This window comes from Protopterus annectens, chromosome 1.part0, assembly GCF_019279795.1.
Source record: "Protopterus annectens isolate FY-2018-M chromosome 1.part0, PAN1.0, whole genome shotgun sequence".
Classification (NCBI taxonomy): domain Eukaryota; kingdom Metazoa; phylum Chordata; order Ceratodontiformes; family Protopteridae; genus Protopterus; species Protopterus annectens.
This window is the reverse complement of record NC_056725.1, coordinates 1,139,790,153-1,139,817,370: the sequence shown is the minus strand read 5'-3', so window position 1 is coordinate 1,139,817,370 and position 27,218 is coordinate 1,139,790,153. Positions and strand designations below refer to the sequence as shown.

Here is a 27,218-nt window from a genome sequence, read left to right as displayed (position 1 = left end):
GCGGGTACCAGTGTTGTCTTGGCCAGTCTGGAGCAATCAGAATCATCTTTGGTCTGTCTGATCTTGCTTTTAAAAGCACTTTGGGCAGTAGAGGAAGAGGTAGGAAGACAAACTGTCAGTGCTGTCCAACTGAAAGACAGAGTGTCCACTCTCCAGGCCTTTGGATGGAATGTCCTTGAGCAGAATTTTGTTAATTGATGATTTTTGTGGGAGGCAAAGAGATCTATGTCTGGCCTTCCCCATGCTTGGATTATCTCTGCAAAAACTTGAGGATGCAACTTCCTGATCTGTCATATTTCTGCTTAGGTTGTCTGCCAGCGTGTTTTCCATGCCTGGCAAGTACTGTGCTTGAAGTTCGATGTGCAACTTCAGAGCCATGTTCCAAAGTGACATGGCCAGCCTGCATAGGGGGTATGAATGTGTTCCTCCTTGTTTGTTTATGTACCACATTACTGTGGTGTTGTCTGTCTTTATCAATAGTTGACCTGGATGCAGAAGGTCTTTGAAAGCTATAATAGCATTTATTACTGCTAGCATCTCCTTTTGATTGATGTGAAGGTGCTTTTCCTTTTGGGACCATTTGCCCTGAATGCACCGGTCTGTCATGTAGTCTGAGGCGTCTGTTGTGATGACTTGATTTGCTTGAGGCTTGCAGAATGGTAGACCTGTGTTTGTTTGGCATGCTTGAGCCCACCATAGAAATTCCTTTTGCAAACATGGAATTAGTGGTATTATTGTTTCCAAACTGTGGCTGTGTTGAGACCATAGTTTTTTTAGGTACCATTGAAGTTTCCTCATATGCAACTTTGCACATGGGATGAGTAGAATACAAGATGCCATGAATCCCAGAGCCTGCAGGATTTTCCTTGCAGTAAGCCTGGTGCAATTTGCTAGTGTCTTGATGTATTGAGTTAGTTGCCCCTGCTTCTCTGGCGTAAGACAGGCCATATGGGTGTTTGTGTCCAAGTTGGCACCCAGGAAAATTATTTTCTGACATGGCGTTAGCCTGGATTTCTCTTTGTTGACTGTGTATCCCAGAGAATTCAATAACCGTGTTACATAAGCCAGATGTTCCAGAAGTATGTGTTTGCTGTCCGCTTGGATCAGGCAGTCATCCAAATAAGGGTATATTTGTATCCCTTGAAGTCTGCAGTAGGCAATTACTGATGCCAGGCATTTCGTGAATACTCTGGGCAGTAGATAAGCCAAAGGGCAATGCAGAGAATTGATAGTGGATTGAACCTGCAAGAAATCAGAGGTATCTTCTGCAGCTTTGTCTGACTGGGACATGCAGGTATGCCTCCTTGAGGTCCAATGATACCAGCCAAGACCCCTTGCCCAGCATGGGAAGAAGCTGCTGTAAAGTGAGCATCTTGAATTTTGGTACGAGTAGAAATGTGTTTAGGATGGATAAGTCCAAAATGGGTCTCCAATCTGTTCCCTTCCTTGGCACCAGGAATAGTCTGGAATAAAAACCTTGACCTTGTTCGTGAGTAGGTACCTCTTGAATAGCTTTCATGCCCATGAGCTTTGAAATTTGTATTTGAGCCTCTGCCCTTTGATTGTGTGGCAGGTTCGGCATGCCTCTCATTTTTGGAAGGGTGTGAAAATAAAATCTGTAGCCTCTGTTTATAATGTCCAGGATCCATTTGTCTTTTGTGACAATATGCCAGTTTTTTGAAAATAATGCCAGCTTTCCTCCTAAGGGTGCTGCCATTTGAGCCTTGCTTGGCATGCAAAGGGGGAAGTCATTGGGTTTGCTTCCTGTATTGCTGTGAACTATCTTCGCCACCTCTTGGTGTTGGAGTTTGCCATTGTCTGCCTCTATACGATCCTTGAGATTGTCCTCTGCCTTGGCCTGTATCTACCTCTTTGGGGTCTGTCCGTGGCTGGAAAGGACCAATTTTTTGAAGGCCAATTTCTACTAAAACACGTGGTTGTACCTGTAGAAAATCTTTAACAGTTTGCATAGATTTAGCTTTTTCTTCCATTTTCCTTAATACCTCCTCAGCATTAGCACCAAATAATACATCCTTTTGTAGAGGAGCATCTAGTAATTTAGCTTTGACATGATCAGGCAAGGTTTGTTCCCTAAGCCAGGCATGTCTACGTATGACTGATCCTGTAACAGCAGCTCTACTTGAGGCCTCTAGAGCATCATAACCACATTGTAAGGTGTGCTTACCCACTTGTTCTGCACTATGCATCATATCCTGCAACTCCTTCAAATCTGGTTGTTCAGGTTGTGACATTTTACTTTTCAATTGTGATAACAGAAACTGTTGATATTTAAGCATAAGGAACTGACAGTTTAAAGCCCTCATGGCTAGGGTAGCCGAGGTATATACCTTTTTTCCCCACCTTTCTAACGATCTAGAATCTCTCTCGGAAGGTAATGGATTTTTAGCAGTAGAGGCCTTGATTCCCTTGGGGCCCTGAGAAATGGTTTCAGTGTCAGCAGTATGGCTTTTGTAAAGAAATTGGTGTGAGTTAGGAACTCTGTAGTACCTATCAGGCTTGACTGGGGCTGGAGGCAGGGAATCCGGACTAAGGCAGGCCTCCGAGTAAACATCATCCAGTATGTCCAAGACAGGAGGTATCGCCAGAGGCCTGTGCTGAGGAAGCAAAAGAAATTCCCTAAGCCTTTTCTTGGAATCTGAATAATCTTGGCCTTCCCAGTGGAAGTGTTCCCTCAAGGTATGCAAGGTTTCCCCGAATGAGTACTCCTCTGGGGGGAATACAGAAGGAATGGACTCCTCTGCATTGGAGTCTTCAAAAGGAGAGTAAGAATGTTCCTCCTCATCAGAATGCTCTGAAATAATGGAGCCCTGATCAGAAGAGGGTGATTCTTCATCCACTCTGGGTCTTTTGTCAGGTGGGGGTTGGGAACCCCTGATAAGAGTAATTAAATCCTCAGCCATTTTAAGCATCTGCTTTTTAGGCATGGGACCTGGAGATGGGCCCTGTGCAGCAGGTCTTTTGGAGTGCATGGCTGATTTAGACTTAGTAAAGGCCTTGATGGAAAAGGAAGAGGAAAGCCTGAAGACACCATGGGTGGAGGTAGACCTGTCCACATTATGAGGCTCAACACTAACAGTGGCTTCGGTATCTGTAGTCGGGGTGTGGGCCGAGGAACCTGCGGCCTCGGTTACAGAGGACACCGCCAGAGAAGCATCGTCGGTAGTCAGGGGCTGCGTAGGTGCCTCGCTGAGAACCGGACCACGTGTAGTCAGTTTTGGCGTGGTGTCGGTGGAGGCTGCGGATCTCGAGTGTCGGCCCTTGTCCTTGCATTTATTGGACAAAACAGGAGTCGGAGTCTCCGACGACATTATATAGTTAAAAGCTTTCCCAAAGTAGTGCTGGGCGAACTCCGCCTGACGCTTAATAGTGCGTTTATTGAAAGTAGCACAAAAGCGACAGCCCGAGACGTCGTGGTCTGGGCCTAAACAAGGTATACAGAGGGAATGGAAATCCTTATGCGGTATTTGCTTCCCACAGGAAATACAATTGTTAACTTTGTCTGACATCGGTCTAAGGCAAAAAAAGTTTCCCCAATGGGGTACTTAGCTTTAAAGAAGACTTCGGTTTCAAAATTTTCGTAATTTCAGGAGCTGGCCGAGCGGCACTTGCGAACTGCTTCTGCTTCGGGCAGCAAAAGACTGAAGAAAATGGTGTCGGCTGGTTCTTTTATACCCCTGTCGCACTGACGTCAGGGAAGAAGCGACTACAACCGACGCCGGACCTAGACTTTGGAATTTGGCCGACCGAGGACCCGCCTGACTGCAGGAGAACCCATCTGTAATGACTGCAGCTGTATGCACGATGAACATCAAGTCTCGCACTACTGGCTACACGGAGTTGTTCTTTAGTTCTCACTTTATGAAATGTGTCTGCTGATATAACATAATACTTTGAACCAGTGTCTACTTTAAACTCTGTGGATTTTCCATTAACCCAGACAGTGCAAAACACCTTGCTTCTTGTTAATAAATTCACTGCATCATCTCTTTCATCAAGCACTGATACACCAACTACATAGAAAGCTATCTGCTTTGGCTCTACTTGATCAACTTGCTTCTTTGTGTGACCTTTCTTTACAAAGTACAGTTTTGTACCTACCATAAATGTAGATGTCCGATAGATATGCAACTGCAGTCCTTACATATGGGTTGTCCTGCCTCAGGCAGCCCTCAGTCGGCTGGATTCCAAAGTCTGGGTCCGGCGTCGGCTGATGTCGCCTCCTCCCTGACGTCAGAGCGGCTGGGGTATAAAAGCATCAGCCGGCGCCATCTTCCTCAGTGTTTCTTGCCCCAGATGCCAGGTGCCCTCCAAGGAAGGCTAAATTTAGAACTGGATGAAAATTCCAGACAAACACAATAGCAATAAACAGATACACCATAACAGATATCCCCAGCTAAGTATAAAAGGAGGGAAGTGGACCCAATACACAGAGGGGTAGGAGGGAGGGAAAACCTGACTGCAGTTGCATATCTATCGGACATCTACATTTATGGTAGGTACAAAACTGTACTATGTCCTTCAAGAATGCAACTGCAGTCCTTACATATGGGTTGAATACCATAGCCAAGCTGGGGTGGTAGGCTCTAAGATAAGGATGGTGTAGCTAGAATGCCCTGCAGGACTGCCGAAGCAAAGCCTGCTCAGGATCTGGAATATAAAGGCAGGTGGTAGTGCTTGGAAAATGTATGCACGGAGCTCCATGTAGCAGCTTCTAGAATGTCCTTTGTAGCCACCCCTCTTAGGAAGGCTGTGGAGGTGGCTGTAGCTCTGGTGGAGTGTGGCCTGATATTGGCTGGCACACCCTTTCCATGGAAAGAATAACAGAATCTGATGCAATGTCCAATCCATTTTGAAATTGTTTGTTTGGAAATTGCCTTTCCTTGCACTCCCGGAGCGTATGCTACAAATAGTTGGTCAGACTTCCTGTTGTTCTTTGTTCTGTCCAAGTAGTAGCGTAGTTGTCTGTGTATGTCCAAAGTGTGCAGCAGCTTTTCCCCTTTATTTTGGGGATTGGGGGAAAAGGTGGGAAGGTGAATTGCTTGATTTAGAGACACCCTGGATATCACTTTTGGCATAAAAGAAGGATTGGTTCTTAAAGAAACCCTGTCCTGATGGAAAATGAGAAATAGAGGTACTGCCATGAGGGCCTGTATCTCCGAAACTCTCCTTGCTGAGGTGATTGCCAACAGGAAAACTGTTTTCCAGGAAAGAAATTGCAATTCTGAAGATGCTGCTGGTTCAAAAGGAGGAAGAGTTAATTTTTCCAACACGAAGTTGAGGTCCCATGCAGGCACTGGTGGTTTTCTGGGAGGCTTAATATTCTTTATCCCTCTTAGAAATTGTCTTAGTAAAGGATGTGAAAACACAGGAGGATCAGTGCTGTATGATGCTGAAATTGCTGAAGCGTGTATTTTTATGGAAGAATAGGAAAGTCCATTATGCAGCATTTCTGCCAAGTATTCCAATATCTGTGGGATGCTCAATACTGATGCATCGTGTCCCTTGTTGGTATTCCAGATGTTGAATCTCTTCCATTTGGCTGAATAAGTCTTTCTGGTGGAAGGTCTGCGTGCTTCCAGTAATATTTGTTGAACTTCCTTGGAAAGAGAGCTATGGGTAGAAATCATGGAACCCTCCAGGCTGTCAGCTGCAGAGTTTGCAGGTTGGGATGAACCGTCCTGTAATTGTGCTGAGTAAAGAGTAGAGGCCACTGAGGCAGGGGCCATGGGTTGGTGCAAGTTATGCTCCTTAGTAATGGGTACCAGTGCTGTCTTGGCCAATCTGGAGCTATTAAGATGCCTTTCGGTTGCTCTGCTTTGATCTTCAGTAACACCTTGGTCATTAATGGTAGAGGTGGGAATGCATAGATTGTTAGAGAGTTCCAGCTGAATGAGAGAGCATCTATTCTCCAGGCTTGTGGATGCTGTGTCCTCTAGCAGAACTTTTTCAGATGATGATTGAGGTGGGAGGCAAAGAGATCTATGTCCGGCCTCCCCCATGCATGGGTTATTTGAGCAAAAATGTCTGGATGCAACATCCATTCGTGCGGGTCCAGGATGTTTCTGCTTAGACTGTCAACGTTGTCCCTGCCCGGAACAAACTGGGATTGCAGCTGTATGTTCAGTTCCAGGGACTTTTCCCAAAGAGTCATTGTTAGTCTGCAAAGGGGGTAAGAATGAGTACCTCCCTGCTTGTTTATGTACCACATAACAGTGGTGTTGTCTGTCTTTATTAGCAGATGGCCTTGTTGGAAGATATTTTCCGAAGGCCTCGATTGCATGAATTACTGCTAACATCTCTTTTTGACTGATGTGTAGATGTACTTCCTGGGGGGTCCATTGCCCTTGAATGCATCTGCCCTCCATGTGCGCCCCCCCCATCCATGGTCTGAGGCATCCGTTGTAATGGTTTGGCTTGTTTGAGGTTTGTTGAAAGGCATACCTTTGTTTGACTGGCTTGCTTGGGCCCACCACAAAAATTCCCTTTTTAGACATGGGATGAGTGGGATAATTGCTTCTAAGTTGTGGCTGTGTTGAGACCATAGACTTTTTAGGTACCATTGCAGTTTTCTCATGTGTAGTCTTGCCAGTGGAATCAGTAGAATGCAAGATGCCATGAAACCTAGGGCCTGCAGGATTTTCCTTGCAGTCATCTGGGTGAGCTTTGCTAGGCTTTTGAAGTAATGTGGTAATTGTTCTTGCTTCTCTTCTGTGAGGTAAGCCATTTGTGAATCTGTGTCTAATTTGGCTCCTAGAAAAATTATTTGTTGGGATGGCAGTAGTCTTGATTTTTGTAAGTTGACTGTGTATCCCAAAGCCTGTAGTAAGTAAATGACATAATTCAAGTTTTTTGTCAAGGCTTGCTTGCTGTCCGCTTGTATAAGGCAGTCGTCCAGGTAAGGGTATATTTGTATCCCCTGGAGTCTGCAGTGCGCAATTACTGATGCCAGGCATTTTGTGAATACTCTGGGTGCAGTAGATAAGCCAAAAGGCAATGCTGAGAATTGATAATGCTCTGACCCTGCAAGAAATCTGAGGTATCTTCTGCAACTGTGTCTGATTGGGACATGCAGGTATGCCCCTATGACGTCCAGAGTAACCAGCCAAGACCCCTTGCCCAGCATGGGAAGGAGTTGCTGTAGCGTCAGCATTTTGAATTTTGGTACAATGAGAAAAGTGTTTAGAGCGGACAAGTCCAGTATAGGCCTCCATTGCTTTTCTTTTCTTGGAACAAGGAACAGCCTTGAGTAAAATCCCTGGCCTTGTTCCTGAGGAGGAACCTTTTCTATTGCTTTGATTTTTATCAGCTTTGAAACTTGTTTGAATGCCTCTGCCCTTTGATTTTGTGGCAGGTTTGGCATGCCTTGTCTTGTTGGTAAAGTATGGAAGTGGAACCTGTAGCCTTGGTCTATTATGTCCAGAATCCATTTGTCCTTTGTTAAAATGTGCCAATTTTTTGAAAATAAGGATAATTCTCCTCCTAAAGGTGCTTCTCTTTGAGCCTTGGTCGGTGGTGTCAAAGTCAAGTCATTGTGATTGTCCCTGTGGAGCAGGGGATGTCCCTGCGCCACCTCTCTGATTAGTCAGTTGCCATTGGCATCCTCTGTAGGAGCCTCTGTATTGCCCTCTTCCTCGATGCGCCTGTTTTTCCCCTTTGAAACTTGTCAGTGTCTGGAAAGGACCAATTCTTAGAAGGCCAATTCCTGCTGAACCTTGGTGGCTGAACCTGGAGGAAATCCTTGACTGTTTGCACTGATTTAGCCTTTTCCTCAATTGATTTCAACACATCCTGAGTATTAGCACCAAATAGGTTTTGTTTTTCCAGAGGTGCATCTAGAAGCTTTACTTTAACATGATCTGGCAATGCCTGTTCTTTCAACCATGCATGTCTACGAATGACTACCCCTGTCATAGCTGCCCTACATGAAGCTTCCAATGCATCATAACCACACTGAAGAAAATGATTGCTAACCTGCTGAGTGTTATGGACCAAATCCTGCAAGGCCTTTCTGTCTAAAGGCTCAGGAGAGGTTAACTTTTTCTGCAAATCATCCATCAAGAAATCCTGATACTGAAACATATGAAAAAGGCAATTAAGGGCTCTCATGGCAAGAGTGGATGAGGTATAAACTTTTTTCCCCCACCTCTCCAGGGACCTAGCTTCCCTGTCTGAGGGCAAAGGATTTTTGGCCGTGGATGTGGCCACCCCTTTGGGCCCCTGGGAAACTGTTTCTAGATCAACAGAGTGGGCCTTAAATAAATGTCTGAGTTTCAGGAACCCTGTAGTATCTGTCCGGCTTGACAAAAGCAGGGGGGAGAGAATCAGGAGAAGCACTCGAATCTGAGTACACATCATCCAGTACATCTAACACTGGAGGGATAGCTAAAGGCCTGTGTTGGGGAAGCTTAAGGAAGATGCAGCAGCTTCCTGGAGTCGAGAATTCCTGACCTTGCCACTGAAAATGCTCTCTCATGGAGTGGAGAATTTCCCCAAAGAAATATCCTCAGGAGGAGAGGCAGAAGGAATAGATTCCTCCGCATCAGAATCCTCGTAGACCTGGAAGGACTCTTCCTGGGTATCTGAGTGATCAGACTCACCAGAGGCTTCATCTGAAGAAAGGGTGTCTGTATGCTCAACCCTGGGCCTTTTGTCAGAAGGTGGCTGAGAACCTCTGTCAGGATGGGCCTGGGAGCCTCTGATTAAGGAAATTAAATCTGCAGCTAAAGTCATAATTTGTTTATCAGGAGTGGGCTGAGGCAAAGCTTTAGGAGGGTGAGACTTAGCCGGGCTGGCAGCCTTAGCACGTTTGTAGGCCTTGATAGACATAGACATAGGGGGCCTAGCTGCCCCACGTGCTGGAGTCACCTTGTCCACAGGTATGGTCTCAGGCAAATCCTGGGCTTCAGTTTCTGGGGGAAAATCAACAACCGGCACCGGCTCTGGGGCCGGAGTGATCGGTAAAGCGGTGTCGTCGGTCCGGAGCGGTGGAACAACCACCTCAGAAGTGACCGATGCACTCGCGGTAGTTTTTGGCATGGTGTCGGTGGAAGTCGCGGGCCGAGAATGTCGGTCCCAGTCTTTCCGTTTTTTGGAAATATGTGGTGTCGGTTGTTCCGACGGCATGTTATAAGAGTATTTATCGCCAAAAAAGTCTTCAGCAAACTCTGCCCAGCGCCTGAGAGTGCGCTTATTGAAGCAAGCACAGGCGGCACAGGCCGAGACGTTGTGGTCTGGGCCAAGGCATGGGAGGCAGTAAGAATGGAAGTCCTTATGAGGTATTTGTTTCCCACAAGACAAACAGTTATTAACTTTTTCAGTTTTTTCTTACATCGGCTGAGGCAAGAAAAGTTTCCCCAACGGGGTACTTAGCTTTTTGATGACTTCGGATACGTAAAACACAGGAGCTGACCGACCGGCACTTGCAAACTGCTTCTGCTTCGGGCACCGCGTGGCAAGAAAGACTGAGAAAGATGGCGTCAGCTGATGCTTTTATACCCCAGCCGCTCTGACGTCAGGGAGGAGGCGACATCAGCCGACAGACTTTGGAATCCGGCCGACCGAGGGCTGCCTGAGGCAGGACAACCCATATGTAAGGACTGCAGTTGCATTCTTCAAGGACATCTGTGTGAGGCTTAGTTGATTTGCAAAACTTTTGGAAGCGGTTCCATTTTTTTACATTTGTAGCATTGCTGACCATATGCTTAGCACTTCTCTCTTTTAGACTTGTGATTTACACCACAATTACGACAGTTAACAATAAAGCTGGACTTTGGTTTTGCTGATTCATGCTTGTACTGCACTGAGCTGGAGCGTGCTCCTTTCTTAGAACTTGCTGGAAAGCTAAGTGTCTTCCCTGGAAATCTCATAGCTGCCACGTGCTTGGGCCTACTTTTGTCTGCCATGTGTTGCATGCTATCTACATTTGCTCTGGAGCCAACTGAACTCATGCTCTTGTCACTTTTGCAAGCATACTCGTGTGTTTTTTCGGTCACCTCATGGATCTGACAAATCTCAACGGCTTTATTCAATGTTAAATCACTGTCGCAAAGCAAAATCTTTCTCACAGCAGCACCGTTAATACCACACACAAGCCTGTCCTTTATCAGCTCATCTTTTAAGTCATCAAACCGACATGTTTTAGCTCTGTTTTTCAGGTCAGTTACATAAGTTTCCCCTGGCTTCTGATTTCTCATGTAAACAAATACTTTCTAATGTAATACTTGTTTGAGGGTTACACATTTCTCTGAGTTTGCACTTCAAACACTCGGGGTCCTCCCTTGATTCAGCCTGTACAACAATATGAAATTTTCACCTTCTCCTTCATATACTGTAGGTGCATACACAAATGAACGCTCTCTTTCTATGGCCTCTGACCCAGCTAGGTTTAGCTAAATGAATGCCCTGGTGCGTGCATCTCTACCTACATATGCTGCTTGTATAAAAATATTATACTCTTGCTCAAATATTCTCTGCAATATTCTGATCAAATACAAGTGGTAGGGGTTTTTGAAAATCTGTCTGCCATATTAACACATGCCAGTGAAGGGTTTTGCAAATACACACAAACATGCACTAATGCACATATGCCAGAAACTTATGCCAGTACTTGTAACTTTGACCACTGCCTTTGTACTTTTGAATTTATACCTTTTGGGCTTTTCGAAATAATGCTAATGAACAAACTCTTAGTACCTTTGAATAATTGGACTTTGCAAAATAAACTTCTCGGGCGGTTTAACACACTTGTAACATTGTTTGGAAGGCTAAATGCTAAAGTCATTTATCGTCATTTTGCTAAAGTCATTTATCATCATTTTAAGAAACAACTTTATAATGTGAGTGAAAATAAAAGTTGTGTAAAATCTTACCATAACCATAGATGTCCTTCTCTTTCATGTTGCAGTATTCTACATGTGGGTTTACTCTTCCTTTCGTGTACATCCTGCCAGTGTTCCAAAGTTTTTCAGTCCCTCAGGGTGCGTCGGGTGTCTGATGTGGCTGTAGGAATGTGGGGCATAAAAGTGACGTCTGCATGCACCAGCCCCAGCCCTCAGAACAGAAGACCCCAGTCGGAGCCAGTCCTAGAACGGCATAGCCCATTCCAGTGCCACCCAGAAGAGCAAGTGCAACCTGACAGGAGAGGAAGGAGGGTGGGAAGGAATACTGCAACATGGAAGAGAAGGACATCTATGGTTATGGTAAGATTTTACACAACTTTTCTATGTCCTTCTATTCCAATGTTGCAGTATTCTACATGTGGGTGAGTGCCAAAGCTCACTGTAAATGGAGTGGTGGCTTGGTTGAAGTTTCCAGGAATCCGTGAAGGATAGCCCTGGCAAACCCTGCCCTGGCCCTAGAGATATGGTCCAGCTTGTAATGTTTGGTGAAAGGGTGCACAGAGGACCAAGTAGCTGCTTCAAGGATCAAGTTGGTGTCTAGACCCTTAAATAAGGCTCCTGAAGAGGCCATAGCTCTGGTGGAGTGGGCTTTAATATTGCCCTGCAAAGTTTTCCCGTGGTATATGTAGCAGAAGGAAATGGCCTTGGAGATCCAGGCCGAAATGATCCGTTTGGTCACTGTTTTTCCCAGGGCTCTGGGGTGGAAAGAGACAAACAGTTGGTCAGATTTTCTAATGGACATAGTTTTATGGAGATAAAACCTAAGCTGTCTGCGGACATCTAGGGAATGGAGTACTCTTTCACTTCCCCCTGCGGGATGGGGAAAAAGGTAGGTAAGTGTATGGCCTGGTTCAAAGACAGGTCCATTCACCACCTTTGGCATGAAGGATGGGTTAGTTATGAGACTAACCCTGTCAAGGTGGAAGACTAGGAATAGTGGGTTAGCCATCAGAGCTTGTAGCTCTGAGAACCTCCTGGCTGAGGTCAGAGCCACCAATAAAACAATTTTCCATGTGCAAAGCAATAGGGAGGCTTTGTCTTCTGGCTCAAAAGGAGCTAGGGTGAGTTTTTCCAGTACATAGTTAAGATCCCAAGGAGAAGGGGATGGTCTCCTGGGGGGGGGGGGGGTCTTAGGTGAAGTACCCCTTTGAGGAAGAGTTTGGTAGGAAGTCTGGATGCTAGGGGTGGATCCAGAGAGAGACAGGCAGAGATTACAGACAAGTGTGCTTTTATAGAAGAGTAGGCCAGATCTAGCTGCAATAGTTCATACAGATAAGACAGGATTAGAGAATTTAAGTCTTTTATCTGACAAAGTCTAAATTTATTTTGGATGAAATCGCTTATCCGTTTTTTATTCAATAAAGTTCAGTGATTTTATAGTATTACTTGTGGATATTACCAAGTCTACTGCTCTTCCTATTAGCTATTCCTTACAGTAAGGACAGCTTAAACCCTTCAAGACCTTCAAACAAAGAAGTTATGAATTACCATAATGTTACATCTATGTTGTTCATCTTCTTTCATTCATCACTGATGGGTTTGGTTCCAAGCCCTCGGAACCGAGTCGGCCTTTTTACCCAGCTCGCACCAGCCAAAAAACTCTCGAGCTAAGTCTCTACCCAGAATGCCCTTCTCCCTGTTACCTCAGATCGAGTTTGCTAGAGAAAAGGAAGTAAAGCCGAGGCCACTTCTGCGCAACTACACTAGGGAACCACTTAGACCCAAAGCATCCCCCAGGAGCCTTTGGAGGGGGAAGGAGAGTGGGAAGTGATGAATGAAAAAAGATGAACAATACAGATGGAACGTTATGGTAAGACATAACTTCTTTATCTGATGTTGTTAATCTTCTTTCCATTCATCACTGATGGGACAGAATCCCAAACTACCTTGAGCCCCATGGACGGCCCTTGTGGAAGAACATTCCTGAGTACCATTGAGCCGAAGTCGTTACTATAATTGTGGAATGAAGGAACTCAATAGTTTGTATTAAAAATTTGCATTTACTTATTTATTGACAGTTGGTTACTGGGAGAGTCCGACTGGGTAGATGCCCATTTTCTGGCAGAGGCCCATGGAGAATATCTACAAAGTATTATAAAAACATTTTAAAAACAATAACTTTGTATTATTTTTGAAGACTGTAAAATTATTTACAATTTAAATAATGATGCTATATCAGACATTATTTGAAAACATTGGTTAAGAACAGACACAAATTATATGACAATGATTTAATATTTAGAGAAATTTTAGCCACTTTACAGAGAAATTAAAGGCAAGTTAGTATAACACAAACAGGAATTAAAATATGAGGTGAGAAAAAAAGGGTTACTGCTCACTTAGAAAGAAAGTCAGGAGCAAAAACGACTGAAGTAAGGAAGTGAGTGAAGATGGGAAAGTAAGGTGGTGTAAGATATGAACAGGTGGTTGTTCATATTTAGGGATATAGTTTATCCTGGGGTTGAGCAAGAACAAAGCCAGATTTTAGCTAGGGTGACTTTCAAATGGTTTTAAAGGAATGGAGGGAGGCTACTGACCTGACTGAAACAGGTAAGGAGTTCCATGCCTTAACTATATGGTATGATTACAGACCATGTCTCTCAGATTTGACAGGTTTGTGGACAGACAGGAGATTTTGGTCACTGGATCGTAATGATCAATTGGGAATAAAGTTGTGTAGAATGGCATTTAGTGCTGGATAAGCAGATGGATGCTGGATACTTTTATAGGTAGCAAGAAGCTGTATATATATGTCAGCTGATGGGGTAGCTTCTAACCAATTTAGCCTTTTACTGCTATACGGTGGTGGGCTCTGAAAGGGGTATTTGCTGCAAATTTCGTCACTTCACTATAGCATTGTTTAAGTTTTGTTTTTTGTGATGCCTGCAGGTTAGTAAGGATGGGAGCATCATAAAGTAGTGATGGGAGGAGGTAAGAAGTGACATGTGTAACTTTAGTTGCACTGGTGAGAACATTTTGGGCTTTGTACAGCATCTCCAGTTCTTGGTGAGTTTTGTAATGCAATTTTGTATATGCAGGTCAAATGTAAGATTACCATCCACTACCATCCCTAATAATTTACTATGAGAAGTGACTTCAATGGCTGCATTATTAAGAGAGATGATATTTATTTATTTTTTTGTGAGAGGGAGGGATTTGGGGAATTTATGGGGGGAGGGGGTTGAGCAAAAGTTGCGAGTTACAAAGCCATGTTAAATGTAATGAACATTTCTTCAGCAACGTAGGCAGTTGTTTTTTTATTACGAACTTATGACCCAGCTTAACCTGTGAAGGGGATACTATGGGAAATAGTGCATTAAAAATGTATATTCATAAGAACCAGTTCTAAAATATTATGTTCTCTAGTGTGTATGTTAACAATCTAGTCCAGGTAGTTTTTGCTTATTAAATCTAAGAATGTCTGGGCATATCCTACACTGGAGGCAAAGGTATTCCAATTAAGTGAGGGGTACCTAAAAGTCTCCGAGCATAATGGAGTTTTTGATTATGGAGAGTTTACACAGTTCATTAGGAACTTTACATGGTTTTCTAAGGACATCAAGGGTGTCCTTTTAAATGCTATGAGCTGGAGTTCAATAAGTTCAGTCTGTGGGTATCTGCAAATCTGTCTGGAGGTGATATTGCTCCTAAAAATCTGTAAACATTATCACAGTTACCATTGGACCTGAAGACATGGTAAGTACAAGTCCAGGTACAGAGGGCATGTCTTCTATATATTTAAGCCAAATTTTAGTAATTACTTAAACTGGATGTGATCCAAATGCAGGAAAGACTCAAGGCCAGGCAGCTTTTTTTGCTGAGACTTCTGGCATTAAGCAGACCCACCTTAATGTGATCTTGTTTTGTATTCAACACTGCTCAAATCTGCCTGAAAAAAGGCAGTAAAGGCTTTTGCCAATATGCAGAATCCTTGAATGAGAGGTGCAGGACATCCTTTGCAAAGCAAGGAGGATTGTCAAGGATCTTCAACAACGTTGACATATACTAGACCCCCCCCGGAATGACACCATCTATTTAGCCAACTGTAAAAAGCCAACTATCTTTTCTTTGTATCGATGTACTTTTCTCAGGGAATCAAGGATTCCCACTCAGGACCAGTGTCTTGCCTGCATTTCTAACATACAATAATCAGGTTACACATCAGAAAAGACAATAAGGATGGAATGGCCAAGAATACAATGGTCGTGAAGAAACCAACCAAAATAAATAATGGTTAGCCAGCTCCAAATTGTAGGAGGGATAATGCCCTGACTACACTGCAGGCAACCCATACCTGACTAGCAGCTTGTTTGCCTTTAAGAGGTGGCTATGATGGGAGTGAGTGGCTGGTGCCAGCTTGCCTGTCCTAGTGGGAGATGGGTGCAATGACTCTTAACAAAGGAGAAACTAACAGGAGGCACCAAGTGTTTACTCAAAGGCATTCTGCACCAGTTGTGCTTGTAATACTACGCTGCAACCCCTCCAAGTAGCTCAGGGGAAAACAGCACATGGAGTCACAATTCCCCTCAGCAGACATTGACTGTGGGCTTAGAGGAGCCACCCAGAAGGACAGAATGTTTCCAAGGGGATAGACAGGGTAAGGCCACCCCCCCCAAGGACCAGCAAGCTAGCTTGTTCCCATCACCTGTCTCTTGCTGGAGAACAGTGCTTTATGGGGATCTCTGGGCAGGAATGAATGGGACTCTGGGCTCTTGCCCAACCTGGGAATACCCAGTTCCCATTCTGTTGAAACAAACGGGCGGGCCAATAAGATGAATGCAGAGGCAAGATCCTGGGGGGAACAACATTACAAAAAGAAGACTAACCACTGGCTACAACATTAAGTCAACATATACTTATCAGGATGTAGTCTTCTATGAGCATATTTTAGGACCTATTTTACAGCTCCGAAGAATGTAAAAGCCCATCTTGATGGCACAGCCATGATTTTGGTAAAGCATCATACACCAAGTGTGCGGCTGACTGATAATAAAGAGGAGAAGGCCCTGACCAGAAATAAGACTGTAGGTTAAAGACACAGGAATAACTGCCTCTGTAGGAATACAAATGTAAAGAAAGGACATATCTCCTTGTTACAACAGGGACTACAAGGTTATAATATATGGTTAACACATAATGCTAGATCTCTGTTTTAAAAGAAAGCTGAAAAATAAACTTGAAGGAAAATTCATCACATTTGCAACAGATTTATAAGCCAATATAACAAACAGAACCCAAAAATAAAACATGCATCAGTTTAATGAAATGCTCTTCTAAAAAAGGTAGGATGCCACATACTATCATAAAAAGCTCCCTCAGTATCATGAAGATGTTGCAGTTGGTACTACTACTACTAATGACTATTATGCTATTGTGCTACTAGGCATTCCCAAAGCCATTTCCATCAAATGAATGTGCACAGCAGAAAAAGGTGCAGCAAATCAATAGAAAAGTAAACAGGCCCAATGTGTCGAAAGACAGCCTCCTCATGTTTTGCCTGCTCCTACAGTATTATCAGAGGTACTATTTACAGCCATCCAGTCCTAAATGGATAAGAACTGCCATGGTGATGCCCAAAGGTTTTGTCTGGTAATCCAAAAAATAAGACAAACAACGTTCTCAGTAGAAAAACCACTTTAATGTGAGGAGCAAAGCTTTCGGATAAAATCCTTTATCGATACTGAAAATACAAATGTAAATGCAGAGTATATATAGGTCTAAAAAAGTCATATGACTGGCAGCCAAGAAGTCACATGACCCAATCATTAAAACAAAACATGTAGAAATAAATATGCAAAGCTAAAAAATGCAACAGCATAATGCATATATGAAAACAAAGAACATTTAAAAAAAGCAAGAATGTATGTTTTTAAAAATAGCATAGTTTTAACCTAAAAATCAAATGTACAGTCATATACATAAAGAGAAAATCTCATAATCTAGATCTACTCATTCTAACCAAAATAGGTTTAAGGCTGACAGTACTATTCAAACCAGGGGGTGAGTCACCCATCAATCTAATTATCCAGTTGTATTCTTTAATTTCTAATTTGTTATTGATATCACCACCTCTGGGTGAGGGTGAAACATGGTCTATAGCTTTAAATTTAAATACATGCTGTTCACCAAAACATAGCCTGTGTTTATATAAAGCATTAGTGTCCACACATTTTCAGACTTGTGTTCTGTGATCCTATCTTTAAGTTTACACGTGGTTTTACCCACATAGAAAGAATTGCATAATACAAAACCACGTGGGTGGTAACACAAGTAGCAGTTACATTGAACCTAAACAGCCTCTTACTGACTGGGTGTTCAAAGATACCTAAATGTTCATCATCAATGTCATCACAGCATGAGCAATTATAACATTTTGCCCATAGTGCTGGATGGATGTGGTGTGATATTTGTAGGAAAATCTTTGTAACAGAGGACACTCTTGAGGGTTCTCATGTTACGATATGCAAAAATGGGACATTGCCCAGCATTGCTTTTAACTCTTCAGATGCCATCAAGATTAGCCAATTCTTATGGATAATACGTTTAATACATGGTGTCTTTGTACTGTAATGTACCTTACTTTCATCTCATTCTGCATGCACTCTTTGGGCAAGCCAACAGCTTGTATTTCATTTAACATAACAGGTTTCTTTCCTCTAGCAGATATAGTAACTCATTATTTAAGATGGTAGCATCATAACCACTGTTAGTGAAATCAGCTATCATCTCATTCAACTGTTCAGAGAAGCTAGGATCTTCCGTGTTAAACCTACTGGCTCTATAATATTGAGACCTGACAGTACCTCTAAAAACATGATGCATACTACTTGCATGAGTGTACCTTCCTGCACAGACTTCCTTTCTATGGAGGCTTGTTCTAAGTGTACCACCGTCAAGACTCAAGTTGATATCCAAAAAATGAATAGTAATTTCAGATGAACACATTTTGAACTTCAAAAAAGATGAGATTGAATTGATGTACAGCATAAAATCATTCAAATCCTGTAACGTGCCCCCCCAAATCAAAAAAGTAAGCCCACAAATCGTTGATAGAACTTTACATTATCTTTATATGGATTCAAACCACTAAATAAATGTTTCCTTTCCCACTGGTATAAAACTAGGTTGGCATAAGTATTGGCTACTGAAGTACCCATAGCCACACCTGTGAGCTGAAGATACAAGGATTCATTAAAAAGGAAAACATTATTTCTCAACACCACATCCATGAAAGTACATATTTTTTCAATTTTGTGGAAGTTGGGATCAGGACATGAGACTAAGAATTCCCTCAACAAATCCAGGCCAATATCAGTTGGAATGACAGTAAACAAAGATACTATGTCTAGGGTTACCAAAAGGTACCTTCTTAGATGTAGCGACTTCTCTATGTTATACCATTGCTTAAGCTTCTGAACAAAATCAATGGTGTCACGTAAGATAGAGTCACATTGACTAAGATATGGTTGAAGTTGATCTTGCAAATAAACTGCTCTGTTACCCAACCAGCACCTGAAACAATTGGCCTCACTGGTGGATCAGTGAGGGATCTTAGGGATGCCATATAACTGTGGGCGGTCAAATAATTGAATAGATCCAAGTCTATGTCACCTTGGATCTGTAGGTCATAAATTACCATATTCACGTATGAGATACATTTCTTAACAACCAAAGGGGTGATTTCCTTAAATGCAGTGTCATCACTAAGTAAACTAGACATAGCCAAAAAATATTTGTCTCTATTCATAAGCACAACTGCACCCCCCTTATCAGCTTGCTTAATGACAATATTTATATTAGATTGCAAGTCTTTGTATGCTTGAAACTCTTCATAGCTAAGGTTAAAACATTTTCTATCATTATATTTCTTAATATTTATATCAAACATTTGTCTCATTTCTGCTTCACATACATCATGGTGCAGCCTTGAGTCAACATCTGTGTATTGCCAAATAACAGTTTTAGATTTAACAGTCGTGAACCTTTTCAGATCTGTCAGTGTCGAAACTAAATCATCTGCACATGTGGGGATGAAGTTCAGTTTTCTTTTGTTCATTCTATTTGGGATGGTCCAGACTGAAGCGTTTATTGAAAAGTTTATTTTAGTCTGCTGCATCTTTTTTTATGTATTCCCAGTAGTAGCACTAGCATGTCTGCCATCTGTGAGGCTCTCAGAGGGACAGAACCATCAGCTCTAGTTGACTTTAATTCTGAGTCATTCTGAGTTAACTGAACACTATTCGACCCAAAATCATCAAGGAGTCAAGCCATCATCCAGGACGGGACAGTTACATCAGTTTTTCTGTATTTATGACTGTTGTCTCTAGGCCAAGAAAAATGTTACTTCTTGTGAAATCATACGCTTTTGGTAGCTTCCATCCTTGAATCAAGTAACTGCATTTTCATAATTACTAGATAGGAATGCAGGCATATTAACTAAGTCATTCTCCATTGACATAATCTCCTTCTTGAGATCAAGAAATCCTTCATCAAATGCATGTAGTCTATTCCTAGTTTAATGTTTAGCTGTTGCCATTTCTTCTCAGCCCTCTGGGAACAATAGTTAATATAAGCAATGAAACTGATTTGTTAAAATCCAAAATTACATCCTGGGCAGGTGCAGGTACATCCATAGATAAGCTACTGGTATTTTCAACAACAGTTAGCAGAGGATTAACCTCAATGTTAATCAGAGATTTAATGGAAGTCATTGAGTTTGCCATAGAAGCAAAAGGCTGCCAACAAAAGACCTTGAAAGTAGCAAATCTTCAAAAGGCAGAAGAAAATGTCCAAACACAAATGCCAAGAGGTCCAGCAAGACAAACAACGTTGTAGAAAAAACACTTTAATGTGAGGGATAAAATCCTTTATCAATACTGAAAATACAAATGCAAATGCAGGCCAAGAAGTCACATGACCCAATCATTAAAACAAAACATGTAGAAATAAATAAATATGCAAAGCTAAAAATGCAACAGCATAATGCATATATGAAAACAAAGAACATTTAAAAGCAAGAATGTATGTTTTAAAAAGCATAGTTTTAACCTAAAAATCAAATGTACAATCATATACATAAAGAAAATCTCATAATCTAGATCTACTCATTCTAACCAAAATAGGTTTAAGGCTGACAGTACTATTCAAAACCAGGGGTGAGTCACCCATCAATCTAATTATCCAGTTGTATTCTTTAATTTCTAATTTGTTATTGATATACCACCTCTGGGTGAGGGTGAAACATGGTCTATAGCTTTAAATTTAAATACAGCATTAGTGTCCACACATCACAGTTCAGACTTGTGTTCTGTGATCCTATCTTTAAGTCGTTTTTTTTTTTACCCACCAAAGAATTGCATAGTAACACAGGTAGCGAGGGTAACCACGTGGGTGGTAACACAAGTAGCAGTTACATTGAACCTAAACAGCCTCTTACTGACTGGGTGTTCAAAGATACCCATTATCAATGTCATCACAGCATGAGCAATTATAACATGTGTGCCCATAGTGCTGGATGGATGTGTTGTGATATTTGTAGGAAAATCTTTGTAACAGAGGACACTCTTGAGGGTTCTCATGTTACGATATGCAAAAAATGGGACATTGCCCAGCATTGCTTTTAACTCTTCAGATGCCATCAAGATTAGCCATTATGGATAACGTTTTTAATATGGTGTCTTGTTGTACTAGCGAGTAACGTACCTTACTTTCATCTCATTCTGGATGGACGAGGCTGGCCCCTGTTATGTTAAATGACGCCATAGAAATACAAGCTGTTGGCTTGCCCAATGTGTCCATCCAGAATGAGATGAAAGTAAGGCACGCTATTGCTTAGTACAAAGACACCATGTATTTATCCATAAGAATTGGCTAATCTTGATGGCATCTGAAGAGTTAAAAGCAATGCTGGGCAATGTCCCATTTTTTGCATATCGTAACATGAGAACCCTCAAGAGTGTCCTCTGTTACAAAGATTTTCCTACAAATATCACAACACATCCATCCAGCACTATGGGCACATGAAAATGTTATAATTGCTCATGCTGTGATGACATTGATGATGAACATTTAGGTATCTTTGAACACCCAGTCAGTAAGAGGCTGTTTAGGTTCAATGTAACTGCTACCTGTGTATTATGCAACTCTTTCTATGTGGGTAAAACCACGCGTAAACTTAAAGATAGGATCACAGAACACAAGTCTGAAATCTCTAGATGTGTGGACACTAATGCTTTATATAAACACAGGCTATGTTTTGGTGAACAGCATGTATTTAAATTTAAAGCTATAGACCATGTTTCACCCTCACCCAGAGGTGGTGATATCAATAATAAATTAGAAATTAAAGAATACAACTGGATAATTGGATTGATGGGTGACTCACCCCCCAGTTTGAATAGTACTGTCAGCCTTAAACCTATTTTGGTTAGAATGAGTAGATCTAGATTATGAGATTTTCTCTTTATGTATATGATTGTACATTTGATTTTTAGGTTAAAACTATGCTTTTTTTAAAAACATACATTCTTGCTTTTTTTAAATGTTCTTTGTTTTCATATATGCATTATGCTGTTGCATTTTTTAGCTTTGCATATTTATTTATTTCTACATGTTTTGTTTTAATGATTGGGTCATGTGACTTCATATGACTTTTTTAGACCTATATATACTCTGCAGCATTTGCATTTGTATTTTCAGTATTGATAAAGGATTTTATCTGAAAGCTTTGCTCCTCACATTAAAGTGTTTTTTCTACTGAGAACGTTGTTTGTCTTGCTGGACCTCTTGGCATTTGTGTTTGGACATTTTCTTCTGCCTTTTCAGAAGATTTGCTACTTTCAAGGTCTTTTTGTTGGCAGCCTTTTTGCTTCTCTATGGCAAACTCAATGACTTCCATTAAATCTCTGATTAACATTGAGGTTAATCCTCTGCTAACTGTTGTTGAAAATACCAGTAGCTTATCTATGGCTGTACCTGCACCTGCCCAGGATGTAATTTTGGATTTTAACAAATCCTTGCAATTATTGGAGAGGAAAACAAGTTTGTTTAAGTGGCTGCAATGGCAGCTTTTAGTTGCATTGCTTATATTAACAAAGGTATTGTTCCCAGAGGGCTGAGAATCCTGAAAATGCCCTCTTATGGGAACACTTACCCTGAGTTACTTAAGAAATGGCAACAGCTAAACATTAAACTAGGAATAGACTACATGCATTTGATGAATGATTTCTTCCAGACTATTGAAGATTATCTCAAGAATGAGATTATGTCAATGGAGAATGACTTAGTTAATATGCCTGCATTTACGAGCCTATCTAGTAATTATGAGCATGGTGGAAAAAATGCAGTTACTTGATTCAAGGATGGAAGCTACCAAAAGATGTAAATGATTTCACAAGAAGTAACTTTTTTTTCTTGGCCTAGAGACAACAGTCATAAATACAGAAAAACTGATGTAACTGTCCCTGTGCACGCTCGTGATGATGGCTTGACTCCTTTTTGATTTTTTTGTCGAGTAGTGTTCAGTTAACTCAGAATGACTCGGAATTAAAGTCAACTACCCCTTGGTACACGGAGCTGATGGTTCTGTCCCATCCACACCCTCAACGCCAACACAGGAGGCATTGCCGGCTCCTCTGAGAGCCTCACAGACGGCAGACATGCTAGTGCTACTACTGGGAATACATACAAAAAAGATGCAGCAGACTAAAATAAACTTTTCAATAAACGCCCAGTCTGGACCATCCAGAAGCGTTAGAGAGTGAGTAATTAACAGATTCCTTCGAATACACGGAATGAAACACCAAATAGAATGAACAAAAGAAAACTGGATAGCCATTTAGGCTCAGGCAAGATAAGCAAGTTTACAGAGGTAAACTTGTCAGATTTCATTTTACACGAGACACACTATTCTGTTCTCTCTAAGGGCTTGAACTTCATCCCCACATGTGCAGATGATTTAGTTTCGACACTGACAGATCTGAAAAGGTTCACGAGACTGTTAAATCTAAAACTGTTATTTGGCAATACACAGATGTTGACTCAAGGCTGCAACCTTTAGTACATACATCCCTGTCAATGTGCCTGTTGTTAAAGCGCTCCATGATGTATGTGAAGCAGAAATGAGACAAATGTTTGATATAAATATTAAGAAATATAATGATAGAAAATGTTTTAACCTTAGCTATGAAGAGTTTCAAGCATACAAAGACTTGCAATCTAATATAAATATTGTCATTAAGCAAGCTGATAAGGGATTATGAATAGAGACAAATATTTTTGGCTATGTCTAGTTTACTTAGTGATGACACTGCATTTAAGGAAATCACCCCTTTGGATGTTAAGAAATGTATCTCATACGTGAATATGGTAATTTATGACCTACAGATCCTAGGTGACATAGACTTGGATCTATTCAATTATTTGACCGTGCCGTGCCCAATTACCCCACAGTCATATGGCATCCCTAAGATCCACAAATCCCTCACTGATCCACCAATGAGGCCAATTGTTTCAGGTGCTGGTTGGGTAACAGAGCCGCTTTCAGTTTATTTGCATGATCAACTTCAACCATATCTTAGTCAATGTGACTCTATCTTACGTGACACCATTGATTTTGTTCAGAAGCTTAAGCAATGGCATAACATAGAGAAGTCGTCTCTACATCTAAGAAGGTACCTTTTGGTAACCCTAGACATAGTATCTTTGTTTACTGTCATTCCAACTGATACTGGCCTGGATTTGTTGAGGGAATTCTTAGTCTCATGTCCTGATCCCAACTTCCACAAAATTGAAAAAATATGTACTCTCATGGATGTGGTGTTGAGAAATAATGTTTTCCTTTTTAATGAATCCTTGTATCTTCAGCTCACAGGTGTGGCTATGGAGCCAATACTTATGCCAACCTAGTTTTATACCAGTGGGAAAGGAAACATTTATTTAGTGGTTTGAATCCATATAAAGATAATGTAAAGTTCTATCAACGATTTGTGGACGTTTTTGATTTGGGGGGATTTGAATGATTTTTATGCTGTACATCAATTCAATCTCATCTTTTGAAGTTCAAAATGTGTTCATCTGAAATTACTATTAATTTTTTGGATATCAACTTGAGTCTTGACGGTGGTACACTTAGAACAAGCCTCCATAGAAAGGAAGTCTGTGCAGGAAGGTACACTCATGCAAGTAGTATGCATACATGTTTTTAGAGGTACTGTCAGGTCTCAATTTTATAGAGCCAGTAGGTTTAACACGGAAGATCCTAGCTTCTCTGAACAGTTGAATGAGATGATAGCTGATTTCACTAACAGTGGTTATGATGCTACCATCTTAAATAATGAGAAACTAAATGTGCTAGAGGAAAGAAAGTCGAGGGTGGCCCCTGTTCTGTTAAATGACGCCATAGAAATACAAGCTGTTGGCTTGCCCAATGTGTCCATCCAGAATGAGATGAATGTAAGGCCGCATTTCGCTTAGTACAAAGACACCATGTATTAAACGTATTATCCATAAGAATTGGCTAATCTTGATGGCATCTGAAGAGTTAAAAGCAATGCTAGGCAATGTCCCATTTTGTAACATGAGAACCCTCAAGAGTGTCCTCTGTTACAAAGATTTTCCTACAAATATCACAACACATCCATCCAGCACTATGGGCAATGTTATAATTGCTCATGCTGTGATGACATTGATTATGAACATTTAGGTACCTTTGAACACCCAGTCAGTAAGAGGCTGTTTAGGTTCAATGTAACTGCTACTTGTGTTACTACCTGTGTACTATGCAATTCTTTCTATGTGGGTAAAACCGAACTTAAAGATAGGATCACAAAACACAAGTCTGAAAGATGTGTGGACACTAATGCTTTATATAAACACAGGCTATGTTTTGGTGAACAGCATGTATTTAAATTTAAAGCTATAGACCATGTTTCACCCTCACCCAGAGGTGGTGATATCAATAATAAATTAGAAATTAAAGAATATAACTGGATAATTAGATTGATGGGTGACTCACCCCCCGGTTTGAATAGTACTGTCAGCCTTAAACCTATTTTGGTTAGAATGAGTAGATCTAGATTATGAGATTTTCTCTTTATGTATATGATTGTACATTTGATTTTTAGGTTAAAACTATGCTTTTTTTAAAAACATACATTCTTGCTTTTTGTAAATGTTCTTTGTTTTCATATATGCATTATGCTGTTGCATTTTTTAGCTTTGCATATTTATTTATTTCTACATGTTTTGTTTTAATGATTGGGTCATGTGACTTCTTGGCTGCCGGTCATATGACTTTTTTAGACCTATATATACTCTGCATTTGCATTTTCAGTATTGATAAAGGATTTTATCCGAAAGCTTTGCTCCTCACATTAAAGTGTTTTTTCTACTGACAACGTTGTTTGTCTCAATCCAAAAAATAAATCAGAAAGGCATAACTGACATATTACTGCATCTGATATATAGCATCATTAACAAGCAGCAACTATTTCCTCTTGGGAGTACTAAGCCAGGTTCAGATTCAGACCCAGATACCTGATCATGTCACAATACGTAGGGTGTTTACAGTACTGTTTCAAAGAAGAGACTTTAGTTTACTACAGTAAGCAATAAAGCCTGTTTGGTAGCAGAAGGATTGCTGAGTGTGGTTTTCACAGGGCACTGAACTGCATTTGTTAAAAGCATGAAGAATAATGAGAACACTGAAATCTCTCCCCCGCCCAGACTGTTAGACCAACACCTCTCACTACAGCAGTTTACCTTTTGGTTTGACGGTTAAAGGCCGACTGAAGTGACAGGACAAAGAAGATAAAGTGTGCAGAAGAAAAAGAAGAATAAATAAAGACTCTTACCACACAGTCCATGTGCTAATGTTTACCATAATACAGTGATGTTCTGTTCGGGCTGCCTGGAAGTGTTTCATAGAGTGCTGTCCTTCTGAGTTTTGACTGCAGCCCTAGAGAAATACAAATAATTCATGTGTAAACCAAACCATTTTCTTAAACAGCATACTTTAGAAAATAACCAGCAGTGGAACAGGACAAGATCACAGCTAGGAAATGGTTAACTTCCACAACAATTTGTTGATTTTTTGCATTATCCATTAGAAATTATTCAGGTTGTAAAGCAGTGCTTTATATTCAGCTCCAAGAAAATGGAAGACTCAGAAAGCAGACGATGTAGCTTAAGTGTGAACACACAAATAAAACGTATGAAATGCAAAAGCACATAAAACATTTCTTTCTCAAAAAGATCAAAATACCATTATTATGAAGCAAAACCATTCTGAACAGACAAAGTACAGCTGTGTACACTTACCATAAATGTAGATGTTCAGGTGTACTCACTGTTGCAGTCATCACATTTGGGTTATCCCTGCCAGGGTAGCCCTCAGTTGGCCAGAATACCAGAGGCTTAGTTTGTCTGCGTTGGTTGCTGTCGCTTCAGGACTGACATCAGTAGTATAAAGTAAGGCAGCCGACGCCATTAGATCAGTTTTTCTTGCCCTGTCAGGAGCCTCCAAGTGGGAGCCAGGATATGGTGGAAGAACCCCGCCAGTAGAAAGTAAATACCAAAATGTTCCTTGTAATAAGACAGAGAGAGAGAGAAAGGGGGATGGAGGGAGGGAAACTAGGACTGCAACAGTGAATACACTCTAACATCTACATTTATGGTAAGTGTACACAACTGTACTATGTTCTTCGTGTTTCACTGTTGCAGTCATCACATTTGGGTTGATTCCCAAAGCTGGGGAAAGGGTGGAGGCACTCAAGAAGACTGGGGGCTGGCTATTATGCCCTGCAAGACTGCAGTGGCAAAGCCTGCCCTGGATTTGGAGAAGATGGGCAGGTGGTAATGCTTGGTGAAGGTATGAACAGATGTCCATGTTGCAGCCTCCAGGATGTCCCTGGTGGGGACTCCTCTGAGGAAAGCTGTAGAGGTGAAGGTTGCTCTGGTAGAGTGAGTTCTGACCCCCTTAGGGGGAGGTTTCCCGTGTTGCTTGTAGCAGAAATGGATGCAGTGTACTATCCATTTGGAAATGGTTTGTTTGGATACAGCTTTGCCCTCTGCTCCTGCAGCAAAGCTGACTAACAACTGATCAGTCTTTCTGAATGATTTAGTCCTGTCTAGACAGAATCTGAGCTGTCTGTGCACATCTAGAGAGTGTAGTATTCTTCCCCCCCTTGTTTTGTGGGTTAGGGAAAAAGGCGGGCAAATGAATGGATTGGTTGAGAGCCACACTGAACACCACTTTTGGCATGAAGGATGGGTTAAGTCCTGAGGGAGACCCTGTCACCA

General features: G+C 41.5%; 1 protein-coding gene across 4 annotated transcripts in view; it reads right to left on the bottom strand.

Moving 5' to 3' along the window:
- USP45 (ubiquitin specific peptidase 45) overlaps positions 1-27,218 on the bottom strand; it is a 2,611,314-nt gene that overhangs the window by 2,025,917 nt on the left and 558,179 nt on the right. For all 4 annotated transcript variants that reach the window (XM_044065130.1, XM_044065122.1, XM_044065103.1 and 1 more), the window contains exon 4: positions 25,772-25,875. In XM_044065130.1, the coding sequence (XP_043921065.1) occupies positions 25,772-25,875 (104 nt within the window). The remainder of the gene's footprint in view (positions 1-25,771; positions 25,876-27,218) is intronic.